This window comes from Linderina pennispora, assembly GCF_002104995.1.
Source record: "Linderina pennispora strain ATCC 12442 chromosome Unknown DL89scaffold_1, whole genome shotgun sequence".
Lineage (NCBI taxonomy): Eukaryota > Fungi > Kickxellomycota > Kickxellomycetes > Kickxellales > Kickxellaceae > Linderina > Linderina pennispora.
This window is the reverse complement of record NW_024468249.1, coordinates 287635-313423: the sequence shown is the minus strand read 5'-3', so window position 1 is coordinate 313423 and position 25789 is coordinate 287635. Positions and strand designations below refer to the sequence as shown.

Below are 25789 nucleotides of genomic sequence, written 5' to 3'. Positions count from 1 at the left end.
AATTCGCAAAATAGACTATTTTTATTTCTCCCTCAACACCCGTGCAGAATGGAGTTTAACGTGCAGCGTGCCGAGCGGACGCTATCATTGCTTACCAGTACGTACCTGGCCAACACAGATGCCGTGGCAGCGAACCTGGGTCTGGTGATCGAGACGTTCCAGTCGCAGAATCTCCTGGGGTTCACTGGCGCGCACACAGCACCGGCCGAGGTGGTGAAGCGCTACGAGGGCACAGTGCACAAGTGGCTGACGCGGATCAACTCGTTGGCGACTGGTAAGACGTCCGAGTCGCGCCTAGCAGGCGTGCTCCTGATGAAGTACACGGCCGAGCAGTCGCCGAAAATATTTGTCGAGAATGCGTCGAAATGGATGGCGAGTCTGCTGGCGATCCTGGGCAAGAGCGAGGTCGACCCGGTCTACGAGGCCACGATGGAGACTTTGGTGGGGTTCCTGGATGTGGTGCGCGAGGTGCCGGAATTGCAACGGGACGTAGCGGCAGCGCAGGTGCCGCGCGTAAACCAGACGGTGTTGGCGCTGGCTGAGAAGAACTCGGAGCTGGTTAACCCGATCATGGAGGTTCTGATGTGCTCAGGTGAACTGGTTCCCGACGCTGTTCCGGCCGTCGATCGACAAGACAGTCAAGTTGTGCTTAAAGTACTTGACCGGTGAGACGGTGCGGCGGAGCCCGGAGACAATGAAGCGGGCCGGCCGGTTGCTTTGCGTCGGTGTGCCAGGCGGGCGGCAAAATGACGGTGGAGGAGCGGTGGTTCGAGTACATGCAGCTGACGATGGGCACGATTGACTGGTGCATTGACCATATTATGTGTGTGGATGCAGGGGCGCCCGAGTCCGAGCGCAGGGAGTTTGGCGATCTGCCGAAGCTTTCGAGCGACTTCATGGCCTCGATCCCACAGGCAGTCGACCGCATCACAGGCATGGTGGAGCTGTTCACCGCCCTGCTTACACGGCCGACCAGCGCCAATATCGCGGTGCCCATCGAGCTGATTGTCGAGACGATCTCGCGGCTGGCGTTTGTCCCACTGCGCATCGCCAATGCCAAAACGGACCGGGCGGAGTACTCCTTGGTGCCGCTGCTGGCGCCGCGAATTCATATGGCGGCAGTCCACATGCTGGCCGCGCTGGCGGTTGCGCTGGGCGACTATCTGCAGCCATTCCTGGGCGGGATTGCGCGCACAGTGGCGGTGATCAACTCGAAGCTGATGGGCAGCGCGGCAACGCAGACGGCGGTGTTTGCGCTGATCCAGCTGTATGTTGAGCGGTTCGGGTTCGGATTCGTCCGTGTGGCTGCCTAAGGAGTTTGTGGCGCACATTGTCAGCAGCACAAATGTGCGTGGGCAGCAGCAACGCGCAGCCCCCGCGCCAGCCGCGTCCAAGGCATCGCGCAAACGCGGCAGCAAACAGGTGGTTGAGGAGGAGTCCGGGAGCGCCGAGTCATTGGAGTACGCATTAGTGCAGCTGAATTCGGTCAACCACAGCGCGCTGTGTGTTGTCACGGCTATCCTTGTCAACGCGCCGACGGCATTCACGACGGTGCAGCGCACGCAGATCGACGGGCAGCTTTTGACGCTTCTGCTGCTGCAGACGGTCAACCATGACCGGACGGTGTTTGCCGGGCGGCAGACGGACGTGGAATACACGGCACAGCTCTTTGAGTGCCTATTGGCGTCGGTTCTGTCGCCGGATCCCTGGCAAAAGGCGATTGTGCCGCATCGCCGTGTCGCTGTTTACGGCTGGGCTGGACAGCCCGTCAGCGAAGATCCAGTGTGTGTGCACACGGGCTCTGGCGGCGATTGAGCCGGTGGTCCACGCCAAGCTCCCGGCGCAGATGCGCGGACCAGCGCCAGAAGAAGAAGTGGAGATGGACAAGAGCATGCTGGACGAGCTGGTGCAGCCGCCGCAGCAAAACACGGTTGCGGAGGACGCAAATGCGCCGATTCAGGCGAAGCGTGTCAAGCTGGATGAACCGCTGATTGAGAAGACAAGGGAAGAGAAGGAGCCTGCTACTGCTGCTGATCTCCCGGCAAAGAAGAGCAGCCAGTCTGGTTGATACGCAATCGGTCCAGACACGGTCCATGACGAGCCTATTCTCCAAGGACAACTTTGCGGCGGTTGCGGAGACAGAGCCAGCAGCCAAAAAGCCAGTAGAGTCGGCGCTGCCCAAGCTGCCGGCCGTGCCAACATTCAAGCCAGCGGCCAGCGGTACGCCAGCAAACACAAGCGCTTCAACGAAGGAGGAAGAGAGTGACGGGGAGGAGTTCCCGGACATCGTCATGGAGGGATCGGACTCGGAGGACGAGGACTAGATGAGAATTTTTTTAGTGTTGTTGGCCACAATGTAATCAGCTCTATTGAACAGGACCCAGAGAAACATACGTCCAGAAGGAGTTTGTGATGGAGCGTGCCGGCTCGCTGCTCCGCTCGCCCTCGACCACCTGGTCCATGTCGTCGACGTGGCTACACGTGACCAGCAGCGGCAGCACCAGACAGTCGGTCTTCTCGACTGCGGCGACCTTGACCAGAATGGCAATGCGGTTCCCGTGCTTCTCGACAACGCCGTCCTGGGCACCGGCTAGCAGCTCACTCCGCATTGGTCCAGCCTCGTCGTCGTCGTCGTCGTACTCCCACAGCTCGGTGAACGGCGGCAGCGTGAATTGCTGCTTCATAATGCCCACCATGGCCGCTGCTGAGTCGGCATGGCAGGCGATCCTGCACGTGCATGTCGGTGTAGAGCGGATTGGCGAACCGCAGGACCACCGGCGCAGTGGTCCCGGCGCGCAGGCCCGGCGCATGGGCGACCAGGATTCGCGGCAAAAAGTGCATGGCCACCAGCTGGATCTTGAACCGCGTCAGCTGCGCCTTGCTCTCGGGCTTGATCAGAATGTGGTGGCATTGGCGGCACCGCCGCGCCAGCTTCATGTGCAGCCGCACGCGCTGCGGCTCCGCCTGCTCGGCGGTCGAGGCGGCAAAGTCGGCGTTTTCAACGGCCATGCGCTGGGTTACCTGCACATGATCGGTATCCTCATACCCTCCCGCCACATACCCTGCCGGCGCCTGTGCCTTCAACGCCGCCGCGCGCTGCACCGCCCGCCAATGCTCCAACAGCCCCGCATATTCGGTCCTGCTCCCGCGGCCGCGCAGCCTTTCGATCTGCGCCGAAATGCCCGTCGGCTTCTCGAACGCCCAGCCGATCGCCCTGGAGTCCCAGAAACACACTGCGCACGCCAGACTATAGGGCTTTGCAGCCGCAGTCTCCACGTCGCCCTCGACGACCGCCAGCACGTGGGTGCAGACGGGGCACTGGAAGCAGTTGCGCGCGCAGCTGTTCTGCTCCGACCGCACGCTGGCCGTGGGCACGTCGAACAGGCAGTTCGGGCAGTGGTAGCCGGCTGGCTCCTCGATCACGCAGTGCGGGCAGCGCAACGCACTGCAGTCGTCGCAGTAGTACAGGTGCTCCAGCGGGAACGCCCGCAGAGGGAGCAAGGGCGACGTGGGGAGTAGCGGCGGGCCTTGCGTCCGGAATGCTGTGCATCTGTCGCGCCTGTCGCCCCATTGCACGCGCAGTAGTAGAGAACGCTGGGCTGTGTTGTCATTCAGGCACTGTGATTCGGTAGGAAGGGGAATTAGAATTGGATAGGGGATTGGTATAAAAAAACTGTGTATGGAAACAAAAACAACGAGGACCTTGCTGCGTTGATCTCCTGGTCAAAAACACCCTGTCAGTAAACAAGCCGCTCGACCATTTCGGCAATGGCCAGCGACGACGTCAGCCCAGGACTCTCGATGCCGACCAGATTGACAAACCCCGGCATGCCTGCCCCCGTCTCCTCGCTAACCACAAAGTCATGGAACCTGCCTCCAGGCGGCTGCAGCTTCGGGCGGATGCCGGTGTATCCGAGGCTCAGATCCTCGGTGCGGATGCCGGGCAGGTATTCGGCGACCGCCTGCCTCACCTGGTCCAGCGACGCGCCGCCACGCATATCGTAGTCAGTGTTGGACTCGATCCACTCGAGGTCCGGGCCAAACCGGATGCCGCCGCCCATGTCCACAGTGAGGTGCGTGCCCAGCGACGTGATGTGCTTGTCGGGTACCGGGTAGATGAGCCGACTGACCCTGATCTGCGACCCGCTGTACGTGTAGTACCGGCCCTTGGCGAAATGCAGGCGGTACTTTTGCCGCCACCCGTCGCCGCCCGCCATGCCTGCGATCCGGATCGGCCCACAGGCCGGCTGCATTGACGAACTACTTTTGCCTGCACGCCCATCACCGGCGCGTCCGGATCGTGGGTGCGCACCAGCACGCGGTAGTGGTCCAAGCCACGTGCAATGGCTGTGACCTCAGTCAATGGCACAAAGTCGCTGCCATTCGAAAGCACGTCGGCGTGCAGCCTGCCCATATACGCGTGCGCATCGATGATGCCCGTGGTAGGGCTGGCCAGTGCGGCATGCGCGCGCACAGACGGCTCGCTGCGCAGCTCAGCACTGCCAATGAGCTCCGTCGGCACTCCCAGGTCCGCGCAGTGCATTGCCAGAGCGTGCAGGTACTGCGTCTGCGGCTCGTCCTGGGCCACCACCCACTTGCCCACGCGCGTGTACGGCACCTGGTGCTTATCGCAGTACTCGTACAGCAGGCTTTTGCCGCGGATGCACAATTTGGTTTTCAGCGAGTCCTTCGGGTAGTAGATGCCTGCGTGGATTACTTCGCTGTTTCGCGAACTAGGCAAACGAACTCGTCAGCCAAATGCATGCTTTTTCTTGTTCTTCCTGCAGAGCAGTAGGCAATGTTGCTTTTTTGAACTCACCTGGTTTCCATGCCAAACTGCTTGTTCTTCTCAACCACCAATGTGCTTGTGCCGGGCCGCCTCGATAGCCGACTGCCTACCGCTAGCCCGACAGCACCGCCGCCAATCACCAGGTGGTCCACCTGCATCATGTCCTGCGTCTTCAGCGACGCCAGGGTGTCGGCTGCGCTCGAGTACAGTCCGCCGCCCAAGTTGAATTTGTCTGCGAGCCATTTATCGAATTCGCGCTCTTTACAAAAGATAGTGTGAAAAGATAAAGAACCGAATCTGAGCACGGTCGCGTGACGACTGGGATCTGCAGGAATGTATCTTGTTCTGCTCGGCTGCACATATACTCCGAAAGATATTGGTATAGAACATGTACTTTTAATTACAAAGAAAAGACCAAGTACAGTGTGAAGAGCATGAAATGAAACAAAAAAAATTAGTTGTCGGCAACAGCGCTAGCCAGAGCCTGGGCAATGTCAGCCAGCAGATCATCGCCGTCCTCGACACCAACCGACAGGCGGATCAGGTTGTCAGTGATACCCAGCTCATTGCGCTCCTCGGGCGACAGACCGGCATGGGTCATGCGGGCCGGCAGCTCAGCCAGGCTCTCGACGCCGCCCAGGCTCTCGGCCAGGGTAATAAGCGCGGTGCGCTGCAGGAAGCGGTCGGCAGTGTTGGTGTCGCCCTTGATGCGGAACGACAGCATGCCGCCGAAGCCGCGCATCTGGCGCTTAGCAAGCTCATGCTGCGGGTGCGACTGCAGGCCCGGATACACGACGCTGTCGACATACGGCGACTGCTCGAGGAACTCGGCCACGCGCTGCGCATTCTCCGCATGCTGGCGCATGCGCAGATGCAGCGTCTTGATGCCGCGGTGCGCCTGGTAGCAGTCGAACGGCGACGGCACGGCGCCAATGGCGTTCTGCAGGAAGCGGATCTTGGACGCCAGCGCATCGTCATTGGTGGCAGCCACGCCCATGACCACATCCGAATGGCCGTTGATATACTTCGTCGCCGAATGCACCACCAGGTCGGCGCCCAGGTCCAGCGGGTTCTGGAAGTACGGCGACAGGAACGTGTTGTCCACCACCACGTACAGCCCAGCCTCATGGGCAATCGCCGACACGGCTACAATGTCCACCAGCCGCAATGTCGGGTTGGTAGGCGTCTCGATCCACACCATCTTGGTGTTCTCGCGCACCGCGTCGCGCAGGTTCTCGGCATCCGCCAGGTCGACAAAGGTCGTCTCGACGCCCAGGCTGCCGGCCACCTTGTTCAGGTACCGGTGCGTGCCGCCGTACACGTCGTTGACGCTGATTACGTGCGAGCCCGGCTGCAATGTGTTCAGCACCGTCGCCGTGGTCGCCGATCCCGAGGCAAACGCAAACCCGTGCTTGGCGTGCTCCAGCGCCGCGATCGCCGTCTCAAGGTGCGCCCGGTTCGGGTTGTCCGAGCGCGAGTACTCGTAGACGAAGTCACCCACTGCCCTCTGCTTGAAGGTCGTCGAGAGCGACAGCGGCGGGATCACCGCTCCGGTGTGGGGATCGGGCTCGGCACCGGCGTGGATGGCCAGCGTACCGAAGCCGTAGCGTGCGGGCTCCTGTCCGTTGGCGTAGAGGTTCTTTGTGTTGGCAGGCGACATGGGATGCTGTGGAGTTCTTTTCTTCCTTGGAACGAGGATTGTGAGGAATGAAGACAAAAGGTATTAGAGGGAGGCGCAATGGGCTTGCTTTGAGAATGAAAAGATACTGCTGCTGTTTTTTAATGACGGCCTGCTTGAGCGCCTGCCCGGCCCGTCCTTTTATACCAGTCCAGCCAATTTGTCAGCGCCAGACGAATGTTTTCTCTTGACAGCCTTTTTTCCCTTGACAGTTCTGAGACATGCCGAGCGCACATGATTGGTTTGCGTTTCTTTGCAGTTCGCCCAGCCCGTCCTGTAAGGTCCCCTACGCTTTCTTTTCCTAGCCAGCTCAGGCGGTTCCAGGCCTGAGCACGCCTTCTGTGTCGGTTCCCATTCGCCACTCCCGCGTAATTTTTGGGTGCCACACAGTTCCTCTTTAGGCAGCATTATTACGCAGGCATCAACCCTATCGCCTGTGTGTGGAGACCAGCACGCCATTAGCTTCTACGCGGGGGAGAGTCGCCCTACACCCACATTCGCCCCGGCACGATGATGTGCTTCGCCTGAGGATTGACTTGAGATGTCGCCCGCTTCTCACGCACTATAACCACTATTTTCTGTTCAATGAAAAAATTTTCGCCTGCAATGCGGAATATGGCTTGCCCAGCCTCCCTATTCGATTAGTGCCTTTTACTCAGTGGAAACCGGCTCCCCCACCCTCCGCAGTTTTTGAGATTACAAATTCTCAGTGTTGCGATGGCGAGCTCCCATGCACAAATGGTGCAATCGAGAAATTGCTTTCTCGGCCCCCTGCGTCTTTCCCCTCCCCTTCTCATGGGGTCTGTGTCACAGGATCCGCAACAAGAATTGCACATGGACGATACTGCCCGCAAAGCCGCATCATTTGTCATGATGACCCACAGCTGCCCAATGCTATGCTGTGCAGAATGCCAGCACCCGGTGGACATTCACACGCCCACTCTTTCTCACCAGCTACGGGGGATCTGGCGCGGCGACATCATCGACACAACAAAACCGCCAGCGATGCTTTTCTTTTTCTTTTGCTCGTGGGAGACGCTTTTTGCTCGTGGGAGACGATCTTTGTTGTGGACTGCATTCTTTGCTTTAAATATCTGGGTTTCTACTGCTTGGGATTTCCCGTACGCATTCATGATCGCTCCCGAGTCAAACGCAAATCCGCTGAGTGCCGACGACCCGTTTGCATGCGGCGGCATTGGCTGTTGCGGCGGCGTGCCCATCGGAGCTACGAACCCGTGGCTCACCGGCACCATTCCGAACGGGTGCATTCCGGGATGCGGCGCCATCATGCTGCCCACAAATGGTGCCACCATCGGCATTGGCATCATGCTCCCCTGAATAAACCCACTGCCATCCGCCAACACATGCGGGACCGCTGCTGGGCCAACCAGGGATGACGTCGGCGGCGGTGGCGGCGGTGGCGGTGTGCCCGAAATGCCATTCTGCTGCATCAACTTCGACAGCGCCAGGAGCTTGCTGTCTGCTTCGGGCCCATTGACTGGGCTGCTGACGCCGCTGGGCCGGCCCATCAGCGTCTGCAGAAGCGACGCCGACTTGCTCTCGGGCGTGGCCACCCCGAACCGCTGTTGCGCCTGGCCCACGCCCAGCATCGGACTTCCGTGCTGAGCCGCCACACTCGGCTCGATCGCCACCGACGCACTCCGCCGCCCCTGTCGGCTCAGCTGGCGGTGACTGCGCCCGGCTCACTGTCTTGAACAGATCCTGCACCGACATCTTGCCCGCTGCCACCAGCGGCGCTATGGCCTTGCTCTCCTCCCTGGCCCCCGGCGAGCCGATTCGAGCGTTCATGCGGCGCGCCATCCCCTGGTGCTTGCTGATCCATGTCTTGATTCGCTTGACAAACGGCTTGAATCAGATAGTACCGGTGCTCCTTCTCGTTGCCGTTCTTGGGCCCATTCCCAACATTGCCCTTGCCGCCCGCCGGCAAATCCGTGATGTTGTGCCACTGGATCTGGCTGATCTCCTTGCGCGTCGTCGGAATGAACTCTGTGTCCTCTGGAATCCCCGTAATTATGTACAGCAGGATCTTCTGGTCCGCCTGCGTGATCTCAATCCGCTCCTTCTCCTACCAGATGCGGCAGGATGTCAAACCCCGTCTCCTCAATAACCTCGCGCTGCGCACACTGCCACTCGGGCTCGTCCTTGTTGATCTTGCCGCGCGGGAACCCCCAGCTCGACCGCGAGCTCCACCCCTTCACCAGCAGCACCTTGTCCAGCGCCTCGTTCAGAATTATCGCTCCGCACACCGGCACCTTAAACTTGTACTCGAGGAATGTCTGGTATGCTGTCTCTGCGTCGTGCGCCCAATGCGACAAAAGCGGACAGTGCTTGAACATCCGCCCCGCAAACGTCTTTAGCGACATTGACGGCAGTGACGGGTTCTTCTCCCGCACAAAGTCATCGTAGAACCAGTGCGCCTGCTCTATCTGGAAGCAAATCCGCTCCACCTGCTGTAGCTCCTCTTCGGGCACGTTAATGATAAACCGGCTATATCCTGTGCACACAAGAAAGAATAAAAGAGGTGCTGTCAGCGTCCCTGAATTGCCTGTTTCTCATTTGCCCCCTCCCCTCCATTGCTCGCTCCCCGTGCTCGCTCGTTTTCTCCGGCTGTCAAATAAACGTTACCTGGCCAAGTCGTCCAGGACCTCTGAAAATGTCGCGTCCTCAAACATTGCGCTTGTAGCTAATAGTGTGTTTATGAAAAAAGTAAAAGAGTGGTGTAAAAAAATGCTGAATTGAAAAGTAAGAGCGAATAGAAAAAAGCAAGCTCTGCTGCAGCCAGCCTGCCACACTGGGCCTTGTTCGCAAAGCCGTGACTTTTTTGCCAGCGAGCCGCATCCGACTCGAGCCGAGCCATCGCGTGCACGCCACAGCCTACTCTGCCCCCAGCTCATACGGCAGCTGTGTCTCGGCAAAGCTGCTGATCCAGCGCAGCACCTCGGAGCACCACCTGACGGAATTGCCGGGCTTGTTCGTCCAGTGGTCCTCGTCGGCAAAGTACATGAGCTTGGCCGGGATGCCCTTGCGCCTGAGCAGCGTCCACGGCGCAACGGACTGCTCAGTCGTCAGCCGATAGTCCTTTTCGCCATGGATAAACAGCGTTGGCGTTGAGAACTCGCCAGCCAGCCGCTCGGGATTCCACCTCTCGTACACCTCCCTGCTTCGCTCGACAAACGGCACTCCACCTAGGTCGTGCTCCGGGAACCACAGTTCGTCGGTCGAGTAGTAGCCAGATATGGTGTTGAACTGTCCGTCGTGTGCCACCAGCGCGCGGAACCGCTTCGTGTTTCCGTTAATCCAGTTCATCATGTATCCGCCATACGAGCCGCCGAGCGCAACGAGTCCGGTCCTTGTCGATGTACTTGTTCGTAGAAATAGCGTGATCCAGTCCCTTCATTAGGTCCTCGTACGGCAGCCCGCCCCACTGCTGCGCGATCGAGTCTGTGAACTCCTGTCCGTACGACGAGGAGCCGTGGAAGTTTATCTGCACTGTGACAAACCCGGCACTAGCATACAGATTTGGGATTCCACTGGCTCAAGCTGAACATGTGCATATTGGCAGCCCTGTGGACCGCCATGCACCATCAGCGCCAATGGGTACTTTTTGGACGGGTCGAAATTGTACGGCTTCAGGAGCCACCCATGCACGCTGTCGTTGCGCGCACCTGCAAACCAAAAGTCCTCGGCCGGACTAACATGTACGTTCAGTAGTTTATCCTCATTCACATGCGTCAGCTGCCGCACCGGATGCTTCTCCCGCGGCCAACTCAACCACGTAGATGTTGGCTGGTGACGTGTCGTTTGTGTACATTGCAAGTAGTCTATCTGTCCCGAGCCGCATGATGCCCGACACATATCCATTTGCTGTCAGTGCCTTGCGATTGCCAGAATCGACATCTATCGAATAGAGCTTGCGGTTCCCCTGCTCGGGCACCAATGCAAAAATCTGCTTGCCTATCAGCCGACCACACCAGCGACTGCGGCGACATATTCCAGTCGCGTGCGATATTTGTTGTTGCACCCCACTCTCGATTGCGTGAATATAAATACGGTTGATATCAGCCTCGTATCCAGGCGTCTCCATCTGCAGCCATGCAATGCTTTTGCCGTCTGGCGAAAACGCCGGCCCGCCAGCCATGGCCTTGAACTTGTCAGTCAAAAGCTTGGGTACTGTTGCGCCGCTAGTCGAAACGAGGTAAATGTCGACGTCAGTCGACCACGCCATGTCCAACCCAGGATTACGCACCACTATAGCCACATGCTGCCCGTCGTCAGAAACTACGAATCCCTCTGAATCCCACCGAATCAGCTTGTTCTGGAACTCGGGAAACTCTCTCATGAGGTTTCTTGCCCCGCCCTTGCCCCACTCTTCGCCTGACTTCCATGGTAAACACATTAACCTTGACCGGCGACATCCACCTTGTTCCAGTGCCGTGCCCAGAGGTCATCGTAAATCTGGGCCGAGTCCTTTTTTTCTTTCTCTGCCTCTTGGTTACGACCCACACCTTGCAGTTCGCCATCTGGATACACGCTTGCCCCGAACACTACCCTGTTGGATTTCGATCTATACACAAATCCGCTGATTTGCGCTGTACCATTGTATAGCAGTGTGCCGTTTGTGCCAGGTGCAAGTGAGTGCCTATATATGCAGCCCTTGGAGAGATAGGCTGCCTCGGACTCGCTGAGCCACACCGGGTTGCCTATTTTCTGGTCCTCCATCATTGGCGTCAGTTGGGTGGTTTGTCCTGAGACTACGTCCAGGACATTCAGATAGCTGGTATCTTTATTCTTGGCACGATCGTAGTACGACGTTACGTACAGCGCTTTTGCCTGGCCAGGCGAAAGCACAGGCATACCGATGCGCGTCAGCGAGTGGAACAGATCGACTGTCAATGGGCTTTGTGCTGCCTGCGGGATGTCACGGTCATTGGCAGCGGCCGCACTGGCTAGCAATATACAGGTACTGGACTATTCTTGCAAACAACATTGGAGATAGGTATATTCGATCCAGCAAAAAGACTACAGAAAATGCGTCTTGGGTGAATTATAAAAGTGCGTTTAGCATGTTTGGATGGGGAGTATATACGATTACTGCTTCGTCACTACCACTGATATCTGTTCTAAATTTCCAACGACGGTTATTACGGAATGAGGAGCTCAAGTTTTATCTGGCACGGTTCTTGTGCATGCTTCCACAGCAGCATCTGTATCTGAGTAAAAAAAGATATTCATATTACGTATATCCAGTACGTCTTGAGATTTAATAAACTAGATATGCCCCCGAAACTTCTTTCACTCTTGTTTCGCCAATCTATCTAGTGGTTAGAATGGTAACCTCTGCGTACTTAAAATCAACGAGTAAATTCTCATCCCTTTCTGTTAACTATTTTTACCTTGGCTCGAATAAATAGTAAAAGTTACTCGTGTCGAATAGAGACCTGCCGGTCTTGGACCTCTAACCATATAGTGGTAAGCAGCATATATCCTATATACATGCATTGTCTAGGCCCGTTGTCCAAGCCACTTTGTCTCATACGTGCTTCGTCGCCAAAGCAGAATCTCCCATTCCTAAGGTGTTGATATTCGGGGTCCAGAGTCCCCCTGCACCACTATGGACAAGGTTGAAACACATAGATACAAAGTCCCAGGCAGACGATCAGTTTTTCTTCCGCCATATTTTTGAAAGATATACATATATACATATACATATACATATACATATACATATACATCCCCTCTCTCTGATAACCACTCATCACCTATGTTAACATAAGATATGTGGAGGGTGATCATCCATGCATTTCTTGGCCAAGGCTAGCATCGCATGGCCATTTGGCTGTTCTCAGTGACAGCCAGGGACATTATCGGCTCGTATATGACTACTGTTGCTCCCAGTATTCCCATTCAGCTATTTCAGTTAAACAAAAGGGTGACACTAGCCACTATATCTATTGTATTCTCTGACACAGAGGTGTGCCTCGAATTGCTGCCTGAGGGTGGGGGTACTTGACAAAGTGTAGCAAACGGTCACGATACCATTGGCATGAGGTTTCAGTTGTTCGCCATTTGTTGCCACTAATATTTTGCTGATCCTATGCTTTCTCATCTCCTCCTTCACTTTTTGACACTTTCAATTTGATTTTTCTTTACTGAGCACTATGGACTCGTTGCGCAAGTAAGATATCCTCATTTGGGGCGCATCAGGTTTCACCGGAGCCCGGCTTATCACCTACCTTGCACAGAACGCACCCGAAGATGTCAAGATCGCCGTAGGTGGTCGCAGCGAGTACAAGGTCGAGGCCACCCAGCGCCGGATCATTGCCAATAACCCTGAACTCAAGGACCTGGGTCAAGTCTATGGACGTCCTGGTCGGCAGTGTCAGCAACGAAAAGCGCATCCGTGAGATTGTTGCACAGACCAGGGTTGTTGCGACAACGGTTGGCCCTTACGCGCTGCGCGGGTCAGAGCTTGTCCGTGCCTGCGTTGAGGAAAAGACTGACTACTGTGACATCACTGGCGAGGTACCGTGGGTCAAGAAAATGCACGACGAGTTGAACGACAAGGCTGTTCGTAACAAGGTTCACATTGCGTCGTTTTGTGGTTTCGACAGCATTCCGGCCGACATTGGTTGCTTCATGCTGGCTGAATATGCGAAGCAGAAGCTGGACAAGCCGCTGCTTCACGTCAAAGGCTCAATTACCAGGGTGCGTGGTGGAGTTAGTGGTGGAACATTGGCCACTGCCATCGAGCAGATTGGCGACTTCAAGACCATCCTGTCTGAAAAGTTCCTGGGCAGCGAAGAGTCCACAGACGCTGAAAAGACCCTCAGAAACCCGACATTCAACCGCAGCATGATCCACTATGATAATCATGTCAAGCGCTGGCAGACATTCTGGATCATGGGTGAGGTCAACAATCGCGTTGCCGGGTGGGCTGGTCAGGTTCTCAACTACGGTCCGCGATTCACCTACAGCGAGTCCATGTCGGCATATAACGTCATCCATGCAGTACTAGTGCCCATTGGTTTGGCATATTTTGCATTCTTGATGCTGTTCAGCTTCATTCGCAATCTTCTGTTTGCGCTCAGCATCATTCCTCGGCCCGGGAGTGGACCGAGTGAGCGGGCAACCAAGAAGGGGCATTTCACACTGAGTCTGGAAGGATTCACCGATGAGGGTAGCGCCGTGTACGGCAAGGTCGTGGGCACCAGCGACCCGGGTTATGGTGAGACCATCAAATATCTGGGCGAGAGTGCACTGTGTCTGGCACTGGACCGCGACAGCTCATTCAAGCCAGGAGTGTACCCGCCTTCAATCATCATGGGCAATGCCCTGCTCTCTCGGCTTCGCAGTAGAGGATGCCAGTTCGAGGTCAGCAACACACCAATCGAGTGGAGCAAGCGCAAGAAGCACACTCAATAAGAGCAGTTATTTTTTACATACTGGATGTCGAGTGCTAACATACTTGTGATACATTCGCCAAACATTGCCATCCTGGAACATGGAATACATATGTTACAACATGTTCATTTTGAGAACGAGACATGTGTGTTATCGATGGTGCTTTTATCAAATACTGAGCGCTTAAAGCGAAGTTGTGGATATTAAGAACCTGTTTGAAACAATAAGCTTAAAAAGTGCAGAATACATTAAGGAAAGCAGATGAAGAAAAAGGGAGAATTGAAGGTATCCAAAGAACATCCTGATATCTTTCAGATTGAGCGGTTCTGGAAAAGATCACAGGGCGTGGCTCCTGGGCCAGCCTCATCCATAGACTGTAGTCACCTTGTGAGGGTGACAAGCCTCTGATGTTATTGGCTAGTGTCAAACAAAAGCGCTTTATTTAGCTGGTGGTTTGTACTTCACCACATACCACAACACATGTATTGTTGAACATTTAACACCTCGCGACACCTTGTATACAAATCACTAGCAACAGTGCTTGCGTTTTAGATACACTACAAAGCAACGACCATTCTATTGGAATAGACAGTGCTGTAATTTTCCAGTATTTTCCAGTATTTCCAACAGTAATGTCACCAATGTTGATATTGGAGTGCCGAATCACTCTTGCCGCACCATGCCAATGAACCAAATTCCACTATGACCAGGTCTCTAAACCGGTTGGATGTCTCCCCTTTTTCTTCAGTAAATCTTGGTATATCCTTTATTTGTCTACATGTGTAGTCTTGATGTATTGGATAAACTATTTTGACGGACACAGGCTTTTATCCACTAGCATTCTATCTAAATGGTCGCTTTATATTCCTAGTATTAACTTTACGCTGAAATACATAGCATATCTAGCAACCATTTATATAAACCGTTTCCAGACAGGAATCCTGCCATACACACAGTTCCTGCTATGGCGCTAGCCTGAACACTATAATAAGTCGCCTAATTCATGATGCACGTTTACATCTGTAGGCTCTCCTTTGGAATTGCACTATTGGAGCTACATCAAAAATAAATGAGATTGAAAACAGCGAACGGCCAGGGCTGTGTCAGAGTTGGTTTATTCATCGATTGATCATGAAATGGTTGAAGAACGCCGTGAAGGCTTTAGGTCTGAGACTAATCCTGCTGTTTCATGGACTTCTATTTCCCGAATCTACTGTGGCTAGTGGGCTATCCTCTTTTAGCTAAGGCTTGTACATCTCACAAAAAGCAACTGAGCTTGTTGCGCTGGCTTGACATAGCAGCAGCATGGACCTCTTATCCAAACGCAGCATTTCCTCGACTTTTAAGAATGACGCAAGATGTAAGAGGGTAGGCGGTGATTGAAAAATCGGATTTTTGTTTATAAAAAATGAAGATAACGGCTTATAATTTTTAGTTGTACGACCACTTGGGCTCCAGCGGACCCTTAGGGCGGATCTCGAGCTGGATCTGGCGGTGGACAGCACAGACAAAATCAACGTAGGTCATGTTGTCGTTGTTGCGGTCCTCCACAAGCAACGAAGCCAGGGCGACCTCGCTTTGGTCCAGACCCTGGCGCACGAATCTGCACACTGGCGTACTCGGCGCGCTAGCGGCACCAACTGACGCGCAATAGCGCGGATCTTCTGGTTCAGCGCCGTGTCGAGCTCTGGCAGCTGGTGGGCCAGTACATCAACCTGCTCCACTGCAGGTGCACCCAGCACCTCCTGGACAAAGGAAGCCGGCGTCTGGCGTCCGAGCCACAGGTACAGCGATGAGCCCTTGTTGACAATCAGGTATGCGCCAGTTGGGTCCAGGACCGTATACGAGGCGCGTGACAGAGGCGGAAGCGTGACCAGGACCGGTCTTCTCATCGACAGTGCCCTCAGCACCGTCGAGCGAGTGCACGGGTGCGAACGCGTGGGTAGAAGTACTCCATGGACCTGGGCACTGAGAACTGGCGCAGCAGGTTCATGTGGTACACGCGCTGGTCGATTGGCACATCGGCACCACCACGGAGCGCCGGGCTCTTGAGGAAGCGCTAGAGTGTAGAGCGGCGACAGCTTGTAGGCCTCGGGCAGGATCAGCTGGCCGGGCGAGCTGCCTGATGCGCAGTTGCGGCGGTATGCAGTCAGAATCTGCACAGTGCGATCAGTCAGCTTGTCGCGGATCTGCTTCAGCGGGGTGTGCATTGCATCAGCGACAGCCATCTTGGCCACCAGGTTCATGCTGGCATCAACCTCGGAGTGACGGAACATGTTGCCAATCAAAGTCGTGCACGGAATCGCCAGGTTGTGCACGCGGATACGCCGCTGGCCATCAGAGGTGGTGTACAGAAGCGCAACCTGGAAGTACACGTCCTGCTTCTCATCGAGCTTCCCGTCGTACTGGAGCAAGGCGCCGATAGCCGTGTCGCTGGTAATGCCTGCAAGCTCGACGTCGACATGATTGCGCATGTAAAGGTTGCCATAGTGCTCGTCGACGCGCAGACCGTCAGAGGTACGGATACGCAGGACGCCGTTGGTGCCGAACGGACGCTGGGCATCATAGCGCAGATCGCTGGCAAACTGGGGCCCGTCCCGATCGGTGTGGAAGGCCGGGTACATGTACATTTCGCCGCTGGTCACAGTCGACAGCTGGCCTAGTGTGGCCGCGTCGATGTAGGCAGCGGGGAACAGGTACAGGTTGCAGCTGATGCCTTGCTCAACAAGCTTGACAGCCCACTCGTGGTAGAACGAATCCTGTGGCTCGTACAGCGTCTTTTCCTTGTCAGTGTTGTGCAGCTTAGGCATCGTCGCGGTTGCGCAGCGTGCCAGGGCCGAGCGTGGGCAGCGCCGACGCCATCACAAACAGCTTACCGCCACAGCCGCTCAGTGTCTCATGGACAGCCTGAATAACAGCACCCAGCACGGGCTCGGCTGTGCGGTTGCGTGCAAACATGGCAGGCAGCGAGTCAAGCAACTGCTCAATGATGAGCTGAGATTCGATCGGATCGACAGCCAGCCCCTCGTTGAGCGGCACAAAGATGTCACGGATGTCGGGCACCACCATCATCTGTGCCTGATCCAGCGACGACAACAGGTTGTAAAAGTGCGCGCTACGATCAAAGGTAATGATGCCAACACGCGTGCCAGCCGGCAGACCGGGGCCCTGGTACAGAAGGTCCTTGATGGTCTTGGCTGCAGTAGCAACCATGCCACTCTGCACCGCGTTCCACGTCACGTCAATGGCGAAGATATAGGTGGCGGGCCTGGGGTTGTGGGTAATGAACTCCTTGGTGGCAACAAACTCGACCGATCCGCACCGCAGCTCAGGCCGTGCCTCACGATCCAGGCGCTGGCCAGCCATGTCCAGGTTGCAGAAGTAGTCCTCAGGCACCTCGTTCTCGTGGCGACACATGTTGCACACGAAACGCTTGCCACCCTCGATAAATGTCATGTGCGGGTTGATGTAGGTCTTGCAGCGGATGCAGCGGATCGGGCCTTCGGCGCCAAAGTCAATGAGCTGCACTGGAGCCTCGCTTGGAGCCAGGTCCGCAAGCGGCTGGACAATCATGCCGAGTGGCAGGTGCGACGCCTTGAGCAACTCCTTCCGGTGTGCGGCACATTGTACATAGTCATGCGCATGAAGCGCGGGTTGCTATTGCCTTCGTCAATGGCCGTGAAGTTGGTGGACGCCAGTGGGACATTGGTCTTGAGTGCCGTCGAGTATGGCTGCTCGTTGTGCAGCTCCTGGTCATGCGTGTGCACTGCAGACGGGGTGGGCATCTGGTTCGGGTCAATGCGTGGTCTGGGAGGCTCGTATGGCGCCTGCTGCGGGGCTCCTGCAACCCCGCCAGTCAGCGGCGCAGGGCGAGCATACGGACTACCGGCTGCTGGCCCAGGAGTCGGTGCCTGAGCGCCCGGCACAAATGTTTGCTGACCACCCGGCGCTGCGGGATAGCCAGGCTGAGGCTGGGCCTGGGCACCGTAGGGCATCTGCTGCGGCGGGGCGCCAGACATCGGCGGGTAGCCGGCCGGAGGAGCACCAGCAGCGGCGCCGGGAGCCCCCATGGAGGCGGCTGGCGCATACACGCGCTTGGCCCGGGCCTTGTGGGCGTGGGCGTGGGCGTGGGAGCCGGGGGGAGGCGATTGCATCCCCTGCTGCTGCTGCTGAGGCTGACCAAGGTTCATGTTTCCCATCTGCTGGGTCATGCCCGCCATGCCAGGCGCCATCGCCTGAGGCTGCTGAGCAATAGGCTGCTGCTGCTGGTACGGCATCGACATCGGCGGCCGCTGAATCTGAGGGGCATACTGCTGCTGTTGCTGCTGAGGCGATACTACCCGGGCCTGCTGTGGCATCTGCTGTTGCTGCTGCTGCTGCTGCTGGGGCATAGGGGCCTCATTTGCATTTGTGGCTGGGGCCGAATTCCAGGCTGTTGCTGCTGCATAGGCGGTCTGTACTGGGGCGGGTAGCCTTGGGCTGGCATACCGCCCATTCCGGGTGCCGGAGATCCCTGGGGCATCGGCGGGCGCATGCCTACCGGTGGCCTCTGGCCCGGCTGAGCTCCAGGCACCGATCCAGGCGGCGGCGGTGGCGGACGCTGTTGGGCGCCTGCGTGTTGCTGGTACGGAGCTGAGTTCATATTATCCGTCTAAAGCACGCTGTTGCTGATCGAACAAATACGAAATCTGTGGGTTGACGACGAACTGAAATGCCTTGCTGATGTGGGTTTCCAAGAGACTGTGAGATGTGCAGGGAGAAAGAGCTGTGTGGTGTTATAAGAACCCTTCCGGCACGAATAGAGCAACAAGACAAGTAAATTGCACCCCCGCTGGTTGGAGATGGAGTGGAAAGCGAAATATGGAAATAAGCTGAAATGCGCCAGGTAGAAAAAGGCCAAGGGCGGTGCTGTTCAGGCGAGCGATTTTTGTAAAGCGTCTGCCGTAAGAGCGTGGATGTCACCAGCAGTGCGTGGCGGAGACCCAAAGGGTGGGCAGACAGGCTCATGACAGGGCCAACGCCCATTGGTCTGCAGCAGCGATTTGATCGGTACGAAATATCTTTGCAGTGATCACTGGCTAATCTAATCCGTCCTAAGGGTAAACATGCTAGGGCCACAGGCAGACTGCCTGGCATCAGTGCCAGAGCGTGAGGGCTATTCAAATTGCAGGCTTTTCCCCTTGCACCTTTCTGTCCTCTCCATTCCGCGTCTGCACCCCTATTTCTCGTGTTTACTTCTCGCGTTTATACACTTTTTGATACATAGTTCCATTCTGAATCACCAGTCGCTGCAGCCATGTTCACCCCTAAGCATTCCAGAAGCAGGGAGGGGTCTCCTGACATCGCGACACCGCGTAGTGCCGGTACGCCGCAGACTCCGCGGGTGAATGACGATGCGGCCGAGCGCCGCCGCCGCCGCAGGTCGGCTATCGAGAGGCGGCGGTCAAACCTGGTGACGCCGCATCGCACGACAACCAAGACGAACCTCTTTTCGCCGAGCCCGCAGCTAAAGTCGCCGAAACGGGCAGTTCGCTGTGCAGCTTCCGCAGCTGACGCCTGAGGAGCTGAATCCAGCGGTACGAGGAGTGGATGAAGATTGCGGCAGACAACAAGATTAATGCCAACAACACATGGGACTTTGCGCTGATCGACTATTTCTACGACATGCGGCTGCTGAAGGACGGCGACTCGATCAACTTCCAGAAGGCGTCATGCACGCTCGATGGCTGCGTCAAGATCTTCTCGTCGCGCGTCGACTCTGTGGCATCGGAGACCGGGCGGCTGCTGAGTGGCCTGGCTGAGGCCCCAGGAAAGCGTGGTCGTGGGAATAACACCGCGGGTGAGGAGGAGCAGGACGAGGAGAGCGCTGCCGGGAAGCAAAAGTCGCGCCGTGCAAACAGATCGGTTAACACGCTGGCCAAGGACATGGCCAGCATCAGCGTGAAGAAGCTTGACCTCGAGTTTTCGGTCGACCCGCTGTTCAAGAAGACCGTCGGCTGACTTTGACGAGGGTGGGGCGCGCGGACTGCTGCTCAACCACCTGAGCGTGGATGGCGATGGCAAGATTGTCTTTTGATGCCAGCGACGCGCGCATGGTGGCCGACGATGACGAGGAAATTGCTGACCAGTCAGAGGACGGGGCAGATAGCCGAATGCCGTTGACTCAGAAGAGGGTCAAGACGACGCTGCTGGACCTGTCGCCAATGCAGGAGCTGTTTGACAACATCACACGGAACCTCGACGACGCGCAGATTTGCCCATCGCTGGCAGACTTTGAGTTTACCTGCGATACATCAGTTGACTTTTCGCTGCTGAAGGAGCATCTGCGGGAGGACGAGGCTGAGGAGGAGTTTCCCGCCTCTGTCGAGCGACCACAGCTCTGAAATTGTGCCGCCATCACCAGCGCTCATGAACGACGAGCAGAGCCCTAGCCTGGACGACGGGGGCGACGACATGGGCCACTTTTTGAACTTTGACGACGACAATGACGGACCGGTCCCGATGGAGACCGCAGCGATGCTGCAGATTGCCGAGGCTGAGGACGCGACTGAGCAAGGCACGCCGACCGGGATCCCCAGCGTGAATGTCGCTGTCGACCGCTGCAGACGAGGACAACCTGCTGTCGTATTTTGACACGAATCTGGCCAAGGGGTGGGCTGGGCCCGAGCACTGGCGGCTGCCGATTTCGCGCACTGCGATGAAGCGGCAGCACGAGCAGCAGAGAGGAGGCGGTGGAGGTCAATGGCGAGGAGGCGGCAAACAATGAGGAGGCTGCTGGGGCTGACCCGAAGCGCAAGCGGTCCGAGAAGCAAGCGTTCTTTGTTGACTTTATGAACGGGCCGGATCTAAGCGTCGAGACATTGTTTGCCAAACCGGCACGTGCGTCGGCCATCACAATGACGCGCAAGGCCATTATGAACCAGGACCACTCGCTGCCCGAGGACGTGCGCTTTTCGTCCAAGAACCTGTTCAATCTGCTGCTGAAGCCGAGGCTCAAGTTCAACCCGCGCCGCACCGTCAAGCGCGAGCAGACAGCGCCAGGGGACCGACTCGTACGGCGGATTTATGGTTGACGGCGACGATGCGGCCAATGCGCTGGGCAGCAGCGCTGATATCGGCGACGAGACGCAGATTGGCTTTGATGATGACTTTGACGACGATGGCTTGACATTCGGGAGTCCAGACCAGCGTCGACCCGGACCGACACCACGGCCGATGGCAATGCTGACGGCGACGTGCTCAATGCGGGCGTTCCGCAGCTGAAGCTTATCAAGCCGCTGTACGTAAGCTACGCGCGGCGCGCCAAGCGAGTCAACGTCAAGAAGCTCAAGGACAACATCTGGCGCGAGATGGCGCTCAAAACCGACGGTAGGCCCACGGACCGGCCCAGTGCTGCTGCGCTGGACGACGAGACGGTAGAGCTCGAGGGCGACCAGAAGTTCAGCGACGTCGTCAGCAGCCTAAAGTCCGTGTATCCACCCGAGAAGCTGAGCGAGCTCTCGGTGTCGTACTGCTTTATCTGCCTGCTCCACCTGGCAAACGAGCGTAACCTGCATATCGAAGGAGACTCGACGCTGAGCGACCTGGTCATCCGGCAGGACCGGTTCGAGCACGAGTAGGAATAAATTTATTCACATCAGCAAGAACGCGAATTGTCTCTGCTGCAGCCGGCTTCGATATAGTGCATTTGTGAACGGCCCTTTGGCTGTGATACAAGACTGGCGCTATTTTCCTCTGCGCAGCATAGGCGTGGTAGTGCAGGCTGCCTGATGCCGTCCACTATTTACTCTCTGCACGCACAGCCAATCACTTGCGGCAGCGCCTGCATCGCAGGAAAACGCATTCTATGCTGCCCTCGCGGCCAGTAGAGCCATTGCAATGCGGTGTTTGAATTCACTGCGTTTGCTACATGTATAGTGCAGCGCAGCGTCTGATTGTCGAGGGACGGGATTGACATGGGCTCCCTCGAACAACTGACAATGGCCATGGATGCGAGCGCGCGCAAGAGGAGGCAGCAAACAAAGAGCAAGCTTGCCAGCAGCGCCAAAAAGCAAAAAACACAGTTCGCCATGGTACGCGCTTGTGACGGTGGGATGCAGCTTCGCCTTTTTTGCCATGCTATTTTTGGGGAGATGAGGGATTGGAAGGGGGGATGGGACAGGATACTTTTTTGTTGTGCGAGGTGTTTGGTGTGTGCGAGCTGTCTAAACCGAGTCTCCTCTTTCTCCTATGTTCCCCTCTTCACGCTTTTCTCGCTGACGCCTCCTTTACTCTAATCTTAATGCCCCTCGGTCCCCGGAGACGGTCTGAAATAAGCACACTAATTGCCCTTATATCGGCTACCTGGTCTCGGTTTGTCAGACCGCTCTATTAGCCAACGGCTCCTTGCGCGGGGGTCACCATTTGCATCTGTTTATTTTCGTGTTCATGGCACTGCCTCTTTTGCAAACGGTCTACTAGCATCTGAGATTAAAAAAGACACTCGGACTCCCCTCCCCTCCCAACAGCCCTTTATATTTAGAGTTCGCTCTCGTCCATCTCCTTCGCAACGAAAGGAATCCTCGCCAAAGGACGTTATTTATTTGTTGTCTTTTTCGTTCATCGTCAGCTCCCCACCCCACCATCCATTATTCTTTCTGGCACTAGTAACTACTATTTTATTCAGACATCCTTCGGCCTCTATTCTTTTTCTTTATTCTCCACCTCCCTGTTTTGTGACACATTTCGCGCTATTCCCCTCTCTTCCATTTGTTCAGAAATGTACCACCAGCAGACCGCTGCGCCGCCACGGAGCAAAAACGAAGCGTCGATTGCCCAGCTGGTCTCGCTCTCAGCATCATCGTCGCTGGCGAGCCTTCCTATGCACCACGGCCACCACCACCGGCCACGCGCATCAACCACCACATCAAAGGGCGGCATGCAGACCGTGCCCATATCACCAGTATCGGTGCACAGCAGTTATAAGCGGCCGCGTGTATCGTCAAAGTCAGGCACACTTGGGTCGCGGCTACGGTCGCGATTCCATTCGCTTCGCGGCAACGGCAGCACGCAGGACGTCACAAAGGCCTGGGAAGTAAACATGGACGCACCAATGATGCTGGAGCAGGCATTGTTCAGCGACGAGAGCCTGTCGCCGCCGCCCTCGCGGTGGATGAGCAAGAGGACCACGGCACACGGCACGTTCCGGCGGTTCCGCACCGGCGGGGCGAATAAGGCGATAATGTCGTACCCGCCAGCGCAGGGCGAAACGTCGATTTACGATGAGCTGCTTGAAAATGAGGATTTTGTTTTGATTACCGCCAGCAGCGAGGCGTTGGGGCCCGCCAGCACCGTCGACGTGAATGGGATGAGACTGGCTGGCGCCATGGAGACAAGCACGCGAGGTGTCACCCCGCGGCTGAATAACCCGCTGGCAAGGTTCGGCTCGTCGAGGGCGCGTGCCAGCAGCCAGCAGCCGGCCGGATATAATCGGCGTGGCATGGCGGGCGGCGGCTCGTCGTGCGACTCGCTTGTTTCCGTGGCGACCCCGCCGCTATCAGTAACGTCGTCTGTGTCGACGACATCAACAACGTCATTGGTGCCGGCTGTGCCGCTGCCCCCTGTACCTACACGGCAGACGATTCCAGCAGCCAGCAGCAGCAGCAGCAGGGCTCAACCTCAGCCTCAGTCTCAGGCCTCAAGCTCAACCTCGATCGCAGCCCGAGTCTCAGCAAGCACAGCCAGCACGGCCACGGTCCATGACTGCATCAGCACGCCCAATGACGCTTTCGTCGACCGCGCGCATCCCAGCATCAACATCGGCTGCGGGTGGCAAGTTCCGGACGCCGCGCAAGATCTCCGAGTGCTCGTTTTCATCGACCGAGGAGCAGCGCAACGCCATGGGTCTGCAGGGAATGGAGCCAGTCCAGCAAATGGGCACATCGGCAGTCAACCATGCGCGGGAGCGGAGGCGGCGGTCGTCGGGTGTGCGTGGGCGCAGAACGCGGACATTTCAGGGACCATCGGTCCCAAGCGGTCTGGGCCCTGATGACGTGGGACGTGCGCACAGACGGCACTCGCGCAATGGCTCGGAGCTCTCGGGCATAACGGTAGATTTCCCTAACGGACATCGCACCCGGCGATCGTTTGACTTCCAGGTCGACGAGGCTGGATACGATGCCTATTGGCTGCGACGCGAATCCACCCTGCATAACGAGACAATCGACGAGGATGAGGACCGTGCGCGGGCAGCTACCTTCCCGGTGGCGCGCAGCTCGCGGTTCATGTTCGAGATGGGGATGCAGTCGGGCACCACCTTTGTCGACCGCGATTCGCAGCAGGAGCGCAGCTCGTCGGGCGTCAACCAATCGGCAATTGACGAGATTCGCAGCACGGCGTTCCCGTTCCTGGCCCACGACTACCAAGGGCCACAGGCCGAAGAGCTGCCTCCGATGGACCCGCGCAGCCCGTTCGTCAGCGACATTGCATCGATCCGCATCTCACCTAGAAGCACTGTAGCCACCATCTTCCCTGAGCCTAGCCGCCCGTCGCGCGACAGGGCCATTGGAGGCGTGGCGATGGTGTCTGCGATATCCGTGGATACGCCCGAGAACGTCGATTTCGACGGCTCGACGCTGACGCAGCAGAACGACTGGCTGCTGATGTCGACGGCTGCTGCTGAGGACGGTTCCTCGCCCAGCAGCTCCGGAGGGCGGGCCCGTGGCCGGCGCAACAACCGCAAGCGCACAGTCCTGCCGCTCGAGCTGTTCAAGCACGGCCTCGATAGCCCGGAGAAGCTGCTGGGCGAGCGGGAGACGGCGATAGCACTTAGGTCAAAGCCATCCGAGATGCTGCTGCTGCCGCCGCCATGGTGCAGCGAGGATGGCGGCAGTAGGGCGGCAATATCCGGCGTTTGTGGTGAGAGAGCTGAAAAGCCCTGCGCAGTAGCCGCGGCTACTGCAGCTTCCGGTTCGTCATGCTCCTCCACTGCGCGCGGCGTGGCAGATGCCGCCAGCTCTACGGCGCTTAGAGGTGCACCACTTCCGCCGTACGCCAAGCCGGGGTACACCCCCAGCGTGCCGCCAAGCATGCGCATCGTGATTTCTACACAGAACGTTACACGACTCCAGCTAAAGTGCACTGGCGGCAGCTGGCAGGCAGCACGGAATTCCGCACTTTAGCCTGCGGCTGGTTGCGGCCCTCGAGCAGGCGGCGGCCGTGCGGGACCTAGCGCTGGTCAACCTGGGGGCTGGTGGCTGTACTACCAAGCCTATTGCGGTGTAGGGATCTGCAGCGCCTGGACATGTCACACAACTGGATTAATGCGGTCCCCGGCTGGCTCAGCCGGCTCCCTAAGCTGCGACGCATCGTGCTGGCTGCAAACCCAATCGCAACGGTGTCGGCAGACCTCGTCGAGATGCGATGCCGTCTGGAAACCCTGTGCCTTGGGACCGGTAAGTGGTCGCTTGTCAGTCGCAGTGAGGGCGCCATGGTGGCGCACTCCAAGGCGGAGCAGCAGCGCCGGGTGTGCCAGCGCATTGAGGCCACTGCCAACAGGCGCATGGCTGCATTCTTGAGCTCCACGCGGCTGGCATTGACCCCCAGACAGCACGAGGCGTCCTTGGACAAGGCCAAGCTGCTGCTCCAGTCCTACGCGCGCATCCTCCACTCGCAGCTGCATGAGGCCCGGCCCTGGGGCCACTCGGTCCCGCTGCCGTATCTGCCGCTGCTCCAGCATCCCCCAGCCGCTGTTCATACTGCAGGCATGTGAATCAGCAAGCGCGTCCCTTGGTGGGCGTGCATGGCTTGCCGGTATCGCGTTGTTCAAATACCTCTTTCTCCCTCTCACATACATGTACCTTACTATCGATTCAATATTTCTTATCCACCTTTCCCCTGTCCGCCTATGTCTGTCAGTTGGC

At 57.2% G+C, this 25789-nt stretch overlaps 10 protein-coding genes across 10 annotated transcripts; 5 read left to right on the top strand and 5 right to left on the bottom strand.

Moving 5' to 3' along the window:
* DL89DRAFT_263707 (uncharacterized protein) lies at positions 1-2364 on the top strand. Its single transcript, XM_040885952.1, is given in 6 exon segments — positions 1-558; positions 593-673; positions 735-1295; positions 1315-1735; positions 1773-2063; positions 2143-2364. 6 exon segments carry the CDS (start codon positions 49-51, stop codon positions 2322-2324), a joined length of 2046 nt encoding a protein of 681 aa, XP_040746897.1. The 5' UTR covers positions 1-48; the 3' UTR covers positions 2325-2364.
* Positions 2343-3743, top strand: DL89DRAFT_2351 (uncharacterized protein). The gene has a single exon (XM_040884954.1). The coding sequence runs from the start codon at positions 2413-2415 to the stop codon at positions 3517-3519; it is 1107 nt and encodes a 368-aa protein (XP_040746896.1). The 5' UTR covers positions 2343-2412; the 3' UTR covers positions 3520-3743.
* Positions 3738-5080, bottom strand: DL89DRAFT_242536 (FAD dependent oxidoreductase; the record flags this gene model as incomplete). Its single annotated transcript, XM_040885010.1, is given in 3 exon segments — positions 3738-4247; positions 4262-4733; positions 4820-5080. 3 exon segments carry the CDS (start codon positions 4948-4950, stop codon positions 3738-3740), a joined length of 1113 nt encoding a protein of 370 aa, XP_040746895.1. The 5' UTR covers positions 4951-5080.
* Positions 5081-5243: 163 nt separating this feature from the next.
* DL89DRAFT_219427 (uncharacterized protein) lies at positions 5244-6449 on the bottom strand (the record flags this gene model as incomplete). Its single annotated transcript, XM_040884390.1, has 1 exon — positions 5244-6449. One exon carries the CDS (start codon positions 6447-6449, stop codon positions 5244-5246), a length of 1206 nt encoding a protein of 401 aa, XP_040746894.1.
* Positions 6450-8409: 1960 nt separating this feature from the next.
* DL89DRAFT_215706 (DCP2-domain-containing protein) lies at positions 8410-9157 on the bottom strand (the record flags this gene model as incomplete). Its single annotated transcript, XM_040884294.1, is given in 3 exon segments — positions 8410-8544; positions 8558-8975; positions 9114-9157. Coding segments are annotated over 3 exon segments (597 nt in total), but the record flags the coding sequence as incomplete, so codon positions are not given.
* A 143-nt stretch (positions 9158-9300) lies between these two features.
* Positions 9301-9832, bottom strand: DL89DRAFT_263706 (alpha/beta-hydrolase). Its single transcript, XM_040885951.1, has one exon. The coding sequence runs from the start codon at positions 9792-9794 to the stop codon at positions 9363-9365; it is 432 nt and encodes a 143-aa protein (XP_040746892.1). The 5' UTR covers positions 9795-9832; the 3' UTR covers positions 9301-9362.
* A 2480-nt stretch (positions 9833-12312) lies between these two features.
* Positions 12313-13978, top strand: DL89DRAFT_319429 (uncharacterized protein; the record flags this gene model as incomplete). Its single annotated transcript, XM_040891131.1, has 3 exons — positions 12313-12382; positions 12693-12841; positions 12882-13978. 3 exons carry the CDS (start codon positions 12313-12315, stop codon positions 13908-13910), a joined length of 1248 nt encoding a protein of 415 aa, XP_040746891.1. The 3' UTR covers positions 13911-13978.
* A 1342-nt stretch (positions 13979-15320) lies between these two features.
* DL89DRAFT_276965 (uncharacterized protein) lies at positions 15321-18803 on the bottom strand (the record flags this gene model as incomplete). Its single annotated transcript, XM_040889408.1, has 7 exons — positions 18378-18803; positions 17513-18348; positions 16755-17492; positions 15969-16690; positions 15800-15934; positions 15509-15773; positions 15321-15479 (listed from the first exon to the last, which is right to left on the bottom strand). Exons 1-7 carry the CDS (start codon positions 18529-18531, stop codon positions 15321-15323), a joined length of 3009 nt encoding a protein of 1002 aa, XP_040746890.1. The 5' UTR covers positions 18532-18803.
* A 91-nt stretch (positions 18804-18894) lies between these two features.
* Positions 18895-21508, top strand: DL89DRAFT_319427 (barren; the record flags this gene model as incomplete). The annotated part of the gene is made up of 10 exons (XM_040891130.1): positions 18895-18938; positions 19248-19416; positions 19464-19856; positions 19900-19956; positions 20003-20238; positions 20267-20468; positions 20500-20540; positions 20593-20905; positions 20931-21139; positions 21178-21508. The coding sequence occupies 10 exons, from the start codon at positions 18895-18897 to the stop codon at positions 21506-21508; spliced, it is 1995 nt and encodes a 664-aa protein (XP_040746889.1).
* A 1139-nt stretch (positions 21509-22647) lies between these two features.
* Positions 22648-25638, top strand: DL89DRAFT_289413 (uncharacterized protein; the record flags this gene model as incomplete). Its single annotated transcript, XM_040889956.1, has 5 exons — positions 22648-23475; positions 23516-23854; positions 23885-24982; positions 25029-25103; positions 25162-25638. The coding sequence occupies 5 exons, from the start codon at positions 22648-22650 to the stop codon at positions 25636-25638; spliced, it is 2817 nt and encodes a 938-aa protein (XP_040746888.1).
* Positions 25639-25789: the final 151 nt, after the last annotated feature.

Bases quoted from the DNA above. Each gene is read 5' to 3' on its own strand.
- DL89DRAFT_263707 (XM_040885952.1), top strand. From the start codon at position 49: ATGGAGTTTAACGTGCAGCGTGCCGAGCGGACGCTATCATTGCTTACC. The intron at 559-592 runs GTTAACCCGATC...TGATGTGCTCAG, and splicing joins CTGAGAAGAACTCGGAGCTG to GTGAACTGGTTCCCGACGCT. The intron at 1,736-1,772 runs GTGTCGCTGTTT...ACAGCCCGTCAG, and splicing joins GGCGATTGTGCCGCATCGCC to CGAAGATCCAGTGTGTGTGC.
- DL89DRAFT_2351 (XM_040884954.1), top strand. From the start codon at position 2,413: ATGGAGCGTGCCGGCTCGCTGCTCCGCTCGCCCTCGACCACCTGGTCC.
- DL89DRAFT_263706 (XM_040885951.1), bottom strand. From the start codon at position 9,794: ATGAACTGGATTAACGGAAACACGAAGCGGTTCCGCGCGCTGGTGGCA.